The following is an 8,244-nucleotide window of genomic DNA, read 5'->3' on the forward strand; positions in this document are numbered from 1 at the left end:
TTGAGACAGAGTCTTACTTTGTCACCAGGTGTCAGGCTGGAGTGCAGTGGCACAATTTTGGCTCACTGCAACCTCTGCCTCCCAGGTTCAAACAATTCTCCTGCCTCAGCCTCCTGAGTAGCTGGGACTACAGGCGTGTGTCACCTCACAAAATTTTTGTGTTTTAGAAGAGACGGGGTTTCACCATGTTGGCCAGATGGTCTCGATCTCTTGACCTCGTGATCTGCCTGCCTTAACCTCCCAAAGTGCTGGGATTACAGGTGTGAGCCACCGCACCCGGCCTCATTTCTTTTTTCTTGCAATTCGTCATTGACAAAACTGAATCACTTGGCCTGTAACGTTTGTATAGATTAAGTTTTGATGTTGCATTTCTGTATAATTTGACATGTTCTTCTGTCTTCTCTCTTTCTCATAAACTGGGAATTAAATAGAAGTATTAGACAGGTTTGATTGGGAGGAGGAAGAATACATCATAGGTGATGATATTTTCGTCTGTTAGGAGATATATAGTATCTGTGTTTCTTTGTAATGTTAGCAGCCATTGATACTCATTGTCTAAGCTCATAGATTTACTAGGGGTTGAAAAATGATGCCATCATTCTTATTACTTGTTGAAATAGTTCTATCAAAAGAAACTTCTCTTTGTCTACTTGGTTACCCAGTGGTACAGTTTATATAGAAAAGATAGGAAGGCAGGGCATGGTAGCTTACACTTGTAATCCCAGCACTTTGGGAGGCCCAGGCGGGTGGATCATGAGGTCAGGAGTTTGAGATCAGCCTGGCCAACACACTGAAGCCCTGTCTCTACTAAATACACAAAAAATAGCTGGCCGTGGTGGTGGGTGCCTGTAATCCCAGCTACTTAGGAGGCTGAGGCAGGAGAATCTCTTGAATCCGGGAGGCAGAGGTTGCAGTGAGCCAAGATCTTGCCATTGCACTCCAGCCTGGGCAACAGAGCTAGACTCCGTCTATTAAAAAAAAAAAAAGACAGGACAAATGTTTGATTCTTTCCTTTAACTTGCCACATTCAAAATAATGAGTTGGTTCACTAGCATACTCCAGTCATGGTCAATTAGGTTTTGTTGGTTTTGTTTCTACTTTGTTATGAACTTATGGGTTTAAACATAATATGATGTAAAGCATTTCAGTTATAATTCTTTGCTTTTTTTTTTTTTTTTTTGGAGATAGAGTCTTGCTCTGTTACCCAGGCTGGAGTGCAGTGGTGTGATCTCAGCTCACTGCAACCTCCGCCTCCCAGGTTCAGGCAATTCTCCTGCCTCAGCCACCTGAGTAGCTGGGACTACAGGCGCACGCTGCCGTGCACAGCTAATTTTTTTTTGTATTTTGATAGAGACAGGGTTTCACCATGTTGCCCAGGCTGGGCTAGAACTCAGCTCAGACAATCTGCCCGCCTTGGTATAATTCTTATTGATGTTTAAATTGCCGTATCATATCATAGTCTATGATAGCTTCCTGGCTATCTGATATAACAACATGTTTTCATGCTTACTTTGTATATCTCTTGCCCCAGACATGGAATCAGTCATTTTCCCAAGGGGTCCTAGTTCCTTTTGGTGATCATTGTTATTTCAGAATTACAAGCTGATTTGCCTTGCTACTTGGGTTGGTCTCTGTTTCTAGGCCTTTTCAGTTGATAGAGGTAGGAATATTTTTCAAGGCAAATATATCATGAGTTAATACTACTATCTTTTTACTGAAAAAAAAAAAACCATATATATATATATACACACACACACATATATATATATATATATTTCCCTATAGATTTTAGGCTAGCTTATTTCAACTTATCAAATTAACCTTTTTGTTATAGCTGACAGGAATGATTGTCATACAAAATTTCAAAGAAGTTGGAATCTGAGTATTATTTTTTCTGCTTATTTGCAGACCGCAGGAGTGTATTGCATATGGTGGAAAAAATAATAAATTGGCTATCTAGTTGAGAGCTGATTTTGTAGCCTTAAGCGTGCATATATATAAAAATAGGCCAAGACCTATTTTTTTCTTTCAGATATTGGTATATGTCATAGTTCTGATTTGGGTGATCTAAGAATTACAGTATTCATAACATTAGCTAAATTGGATTAATTTTAACAAACATTGAAGTCATGTACCCACCAATAATTTAGAATTGAGGGAAATTGGATTGTCCTCTGCTGATATACCTAAGCTCTAGATATTGACCTTCAGAAATGCATTGGTTGACAGGCAGGCATCTAGTTAGGTTATCTTTAATAGCAGCTTCTCATAACTACTGGGATGGATTGTCATGTTAATCAGGCATTGCCACATACAATGAGGTGCCCTCTTGGGGCCTCCAACCAGGTTACTGTTTTATCTCCTCCTTAGTGAGATTGCCTACACTTTGTGAAATATTCATTTCTATACTTGCATTAAAAGAATGAAGGCACTGGCCAAGTGTGGTGGCTCATGGTTATAATCCTAGCATTTTGGGAGGCTGGGATGGGCAGATCAGTTGAGTCTGGGAGTTCTAGACCAGCCTGTGCAACATGTCGAAACCCCATTTCTACAAAAAATATAAAAATTAGCCTTGCATGGTGTTGCACGCCTGTAGTCCCAGCTACTCAGGAGGCTGGGGTGGAATGGGATGATTGCTTGAGCCCAGGAGACAGAGGTTGCAGTGAGCTAAGATCGTGCCACTGCACTCCAGCCTGGGTGACAGAGCCAGACTCTGTCTCAAAAAAAAAAAAAAATGCAAGAACTTTGCCATTGTTCTCTAGATTACAGCAATGTCTCATGGTGACAACTGGACCTTCTAAAAAGTTAAAATCTGGCCAGTAGCAGTGATTTACGTCTGTAATCCCAGCAATTTGGGAGGCTGAGAGGGTTGGATCACCTGAGGTCAGGAGTTTGAGACCAGCCTGACCAATATGGTGAAACTCTTTCTCTACTAAATATACAAAATTAGGCATGTGTGGTGGTGGGCGCCAGTAGTCCCAGCTACTTGGGAGGCCGAGACAGGAAAAATACTGGAACCCAAAAAGTAGAGGTTGCAGAGAGCCATGATCACACCACTGCATTCCAACCTGGGTGACAGAGTGAGACTCCGTCTCAAAAAAAAAAAAAAAAAAGTTAAAATCCTTCACATAAAGAGTAAAATGATACAAATCATCTTAAAGAGACAAGTGGATAAACACCCCGGAGCCTGAGCAGTGTGAAGAAGAAGAGGCGAGAACAACCCCCGGAACGACCAAAGCCCATGCACCGCTGCATCCCACGCCCAGCACCTACGTCCCGCCGCCGTTGCCACCAAGCCCAAGAGAAAGGCTGAAGGGAATGCTAAAGGAGATAAAGCCAAAGTGAAGGACGAACCACAGAGAAGATCCACGAGGTTGTGTGCTAAACCTGCTCCTCCAAAGCCAGAGCCCAAGCCTAAAAAGGCCCCTGCAAAGAAGGGAGAGAAGGTCCCCAAAGGGAAAAAGGGAAAAGCTGATGCTGGCAAGGAAGGGAATAACCCTGCAGAAAATGGAGATGCCAAAACAGACCGGGCACAGAAAGCCGAAGGTGCTGGAGATGTCAAGTGAAGTGTGTGCATTTTTGATAACTGTGTACTTCTGATGACTGTACAGTTTGAAATACTATTTTTTATCAAGTTTCATAAAAATGCAGAATTTTGTTTTTTTTTTTTCCCCAAGCTGTTTTTAGCACACACAACACTTCATTGTTGTTTTGGGGGAAGGGGCATATGTCACTAATAGAATGTCTCCAAAGCTGGATTCATGTGGGGAAACACCTTTCCCTTCTAGTTTTGAGAGACTTCCTCTTGGCTCCCAGGAGGAGGGATTCCCTGACTTTGACACACGTGGCCATCTTGGCACACAAAAGCCTTGTGGTATGGAAAAACAAATTTGTTTTTATGTCCTCTTCTCCCTTTCCGTCTTTCAGCATAGACTTAACTCCCTTAAGCCCAGACATCTGTTGGGACATGACCCCCAGCCATTGGTTACTAGTGTGTCGGGCAATCTGGACTTGCCAATGATGTCACTGGGATAGCACCTGTCAAAAGAGCAGTGATTCCATTTCTAGATTGTGGATCTTCAGATAAATTCTGCCATTTTCATTTCATTTCCTGAAAGTCAGGGTCGGCTCGTGAAAAGTTGTTAAACAACATGCTAAATGTGAAATGTCAACTCTCACTCTAAACTTTCCCTGTTCAGAGCATCAGATGAAGACCTCATTGGGTTGGGTTTTATAGTGGCTTTCTGACTTTTGGTAGTCCATCAAAGAAGGGATTTTGAAAGTTGTTGTATACTGTCAACGATTGTCTGCCCATGCCCTGCCTGAAGTATCATGATTGTTTATGGAAAGTATCTTTAATAAAGCTGGATACAGTTTGGCTTGGGAAAAAAAAAAGAGACAAATGGCTCACAACACTAACAACTCTTCAGTGCTTACTGTTTGTCAGGTATTTTTATTAGTTATTTATAAGCATTAACTTATTTTCATAATTCTACAAAGCAGATGCTATTTTTATCTGTTTGACAAATAGAGACACAGACAAGTTCAGGAACTTGCCCAATGACTCACTATTAGAAAATGCAGGGCCAGGCTCATGCCTGTAATCCCAGCATTTTGGGAGGCTGAGGCGGGCAGATCACGAGGTCAGGAGTTCGAGACCAGCCTGGCCAACTGATGAAACCCCGTCTCTACTAAAGATTAAAAAAATTAGCCAGGCGTGGCAGTGTGCACCTGTAATCCCAGCTACTTGGGAGGCTGAGGCAGGAGAATTGCTTGAACTAGGAGGCGGAAGGTTGCAGTGAGCTGAGACTGCACCATTGCACTCCAGCCTGGGCAACAGGGCAAGACTCTGTCTCAAAAAAAAAAAAAAAAAAAAAAAAAGGGAAAAATAAATATCAAAAAAAAAAAAAAAAAAAAAACGAAAGGGAAAAAAGATTGGCAGAACCAGGGTTTGAGCCCAGGAAGTCTGTCCCTGGAGTGCCTGCACTCAACACCTGTGCTATATGCTATACTGTGGTAACAATAGGTAGACCATTTATCAGTTGCTCAAGTATCACAAGCAAGCCCAAGACACCTAGAAAAATAAAATACCTAGCTAATATAGACTTTATGAATTTTAGTCAGGAAAGTTCTTAAGAACAAACTACAGATAAGAAAACTGAGTGCTGTAACATGGAACAAATGTGTGCCTCGGTCCCCTAGGTAGCCATTCAAGGCTCCCACTCTGTAAGTGCTAGAAAAACGCTTTGCTAGTTTCCTGAAAGGGACTCTTTTTAGTTCTGATTACTTCAGTGTTTCATTTGCATGAAGTCATAGCATCCTTAATTATCTCAGAGAGATGGGAGCTAGGTAAGCATTAGTTTTTACTTTCAAGCTCCATCATCTACTTGTCACCTCCTACACTTCAAATTATTGGGTCCCACATTCCAGCCACATGTGTTTAAATAGTAATCTTTTTCGTTTTCCTTTAAAAAAGAAAACTCTTTATTATGCAAATTTTTAAACTTATACAAAAATAAGCAGAATAGTATAATGAACTCCCATGTACATACCACTCCAGTAATTATAAACTCATGTTCAATATCCTTTTATGGCAACATAATGATACTACAATTTTTTCTTTTTCTTTTTTTTTTTTTTTTTNTTTTTTGAGACAGAGTCTTGCTCTGTCACCCAGACTGTTTGCAGTGGCGCGATCTCGGCTCACTGCAACCTTCGCCTCCTGGGTTCAAGTGATTCTCCTGCTTCAGTCTCCTGAGTAGCTGGGATTACAGGTGCCCACCAGCATGCCCATTTAATTTTTGTATTTTTAGTAGCGATGTTGTTTCACCATGTTGGCCAGGCTGGTTTTGAACTCCTGACCTCCTGATCTGCCCACCTCAGCCTCCCAAAGTGCTGGAACTGCAGGTGTGAGCCACTATGCCCGACTGATACTACAATTTTTTAAAATTAATGATAATCCCTTGATCAAATAGCCATGTGCTATTTAAATTTCCTAGATTGTCCCATGAAAATTACTTGATAGTCTCTTTTCTTTTTCTTTTTTCTTTTTTTTTTTTTTAATTTGGTTTGAGATGGAGTCTCGCTTTTTTGCTAGGCTGGAGTGCAGTGGCACGTTCTTGGCTTGCTGCAGTTTCTCCCTCCTGGTTCAAGTGGTTCTCCTGCCTCAGCCTCCCAAGTAGCTGAGACTATAGGCACACACCACCACACCCGGCTAATTTTTGTGTTTTTAGTAGAGATGCCATTTCACCATGGTGGCCAGGATGGTCTCCATCTCTTGACCTCGTGATCTGCCCGCCTCAGCCTCCCAGAGTTCTGGGATTACAGGTGTGTGCCACCTTGCCCAGCATTTGATAGTTTTTCAATCAGGATTCAGTAAGGTCCATAGATTGTAATTGGTTGATGTATTTGTCATTTACAGCCCTTAATGTTACAGCCCATTCCTCCTCCATCTTGTTTTTTCTTCCTTGCAGTTTTTTTGTTGAAGAAATGAAGGTTTATGTATGTATTTATTTTTAAATTTTTATTTATTTATTTTTTGAGACAGAGTCTTGCTCTGTCGCCCAGCCTGGAGTGCAGTGGTGTGATCTCAGCTCACTACAACCTCCACCTCCCAGGTTCAAGCAATTTTCCACCTCTTGGGTTCAAGTGATTCAACTGCCTCAGCTGCCTGAGTAGCTGGGATTACAGGTGCATGCCACCACATTTGGCTAATATTTTTTTATTTAAAAAATATTTTTTGGTAGAGACGGGGTTTCGCCATGGTGGCCAAGCTGGTCTCCAACTCCTGACCTCAAACGATCTGTCTGCCTCAGCCTCCCAAAGTACTGGGATTACAGGCATGAGCCACTGCGCCTGGCCTCGAAGTTGTTTTAGACATTTGGTATTGGGTGCTTTCTCTTTGTCTTTAAAGTGTAAGTTCAGTACCTGAATGAATAAATTTTACGCTGAGTTTTGTTTTTTAATGAAACAATAAACCAGTAAGGCTATTTAGAAAAATTGTTGACATACTTTTCAGAAAGGGAAAACTGAGCAGAATTTCCGTTTTTCTTCTCTGCTATGTATATTAGCTTGTTTCATAGTAAGTTTTTTTCAAGAGTCTATTGAATTGTCTTTGCTATAAAATTTGCTTTAAGGTTTGCACATTACATGTATATACACACACTTCAAGCATATACAGGTATATTTAACCTAAAAGTAGTTTTATCTATCTACCTATCTATTTTTGTAGCCACTGGAAAAGAAGTTTGTTCGAGTTTCTGGAGAAGCAACTATTGGACATGTAGAAAAATTCCTCAGAAGAAAAATGGGTCTTGATCCAGCTTGTCAGGTATAGTACATGTATTTAAAAGAACAGGGAAAGTTGTGAGATTACCTTTAGCACACTGAAGAAAGAACTCTGTCTGTAGGATTTAATGCAATTACTTTTATTTTATGATGTTGTAGACATTGTTAATGTTAATTGAATATTGATACACAGTGATTCACACCTCCAGCTTTAATCACATTTGATTGTCCATTTCTTTCTTTTTTTTTTTCTTTTTTTGAGAGACAGGGTCTCTTTCTGTTGCCCAGACCAAAGTATAGTGACATGATCAGTGCAACATTGAACTTTTCCTGGGCTCAGGTGGTTCTCCCTCCTGTCTTAGCCTCCTGAGTAGTTAGGACTAGAGGGACATGCCACTATGCCCAGCTTTTTTTTTTTTTTTTTTAAAGAGGTATGGTCTTGCTATGTTGTCCAAGCTGGTCTCAAACTCCTAACCTCAAGTAATCCTCCTGTCTGAGCTTCCCAAAGCACAAGGATTATAGGAGTCAGCCACTGTGCCAGGCCTAGTATCCATTTCCACTGATAGCAATCTATTAGTGTCAGAGAAAAGCTGAAGATAGGAGAAATATTAAAGAGGCCTCAGTTCTAGCCCTTTCCATTTTGGTAATAGAGAAAGATTCTTTATTTACTTTTCCTCATAGGACATCCTTGCATTTATTAGTTCTTCAAGTATAACAAGCAAGCTCAGGACACATAGAGAAGTGAAATATTTATCTAATATGGACCCTGTTAGTTTTTTATGGATAAAAAGAGATCTCCTGTTCTAGTTATGTAATATTTTCTTGTTTTTATATGATGGAAACCTCAAACCTCATGTATTGTTGAACATAAAAGTAAAATATAGTTCTATTTATATGGTCCAGTTAGTAAAAGTGCACCTTTATATAGCTTTGCTTTTTCTTTTTTCTTTTTTTTTT

The 8,244-nt window shown here is 40.5% G+C and overlaps 2 protein-coding genes across 2 annotated transcripts in view; both read left to right on the forward strand.

Moving 5' to 3' along the window:
* PCGF6 (polycomb group ring finger 6) overlaps nt 1-8,244 on the forward strand; it is a 51,555-nt gene that overhangs the window by 25,203 nt on the left and 18,108 nt on the right. The window contains exon 8 of the mRNA XM_017531073.2: nt 7,232-7,330. Coding sequence (XP_017386562.1) covers nt 7,232-7,330 — 99 coding nt within the window. The remainder of the gene's footprint in view (nt 1-7,231; nt 7,331-8,244) is intronic.
* LOC108306263 (non-histone chromosomal protein HMG-17-like) lies at nt 2,423-4,382 on the forward strand. The gene is made up of 2 exons (XM_037739571.1): nt 2,423-2,439; nt 3,203-4,382. Exons 1-2 carry the CDS (start codon nt 2,423-2,425, stop codon nt 3,564-3,566), a joined length of 381 nt encoding a protein of 126 aa, XP_037595499.1. The 3' UTR covers nt 3,567-4,382.

This window comes from Cebus imitator, unplaced genomic scaffold, assembly GCF_001604975.1.
Source record: "Cebus imitator isolate Cc_AM_T3 unplaced genomic scaffold, Cebus_imitator-1.0 Scaffold71, whole genome shotgun sequence".
In the NCBI taxonomy this organism is placed as follows: Eukaryota; Metazoa; Chordata; class Mammalia; order Primates; family Cebidae; genus Cebus; species Cebus imitator.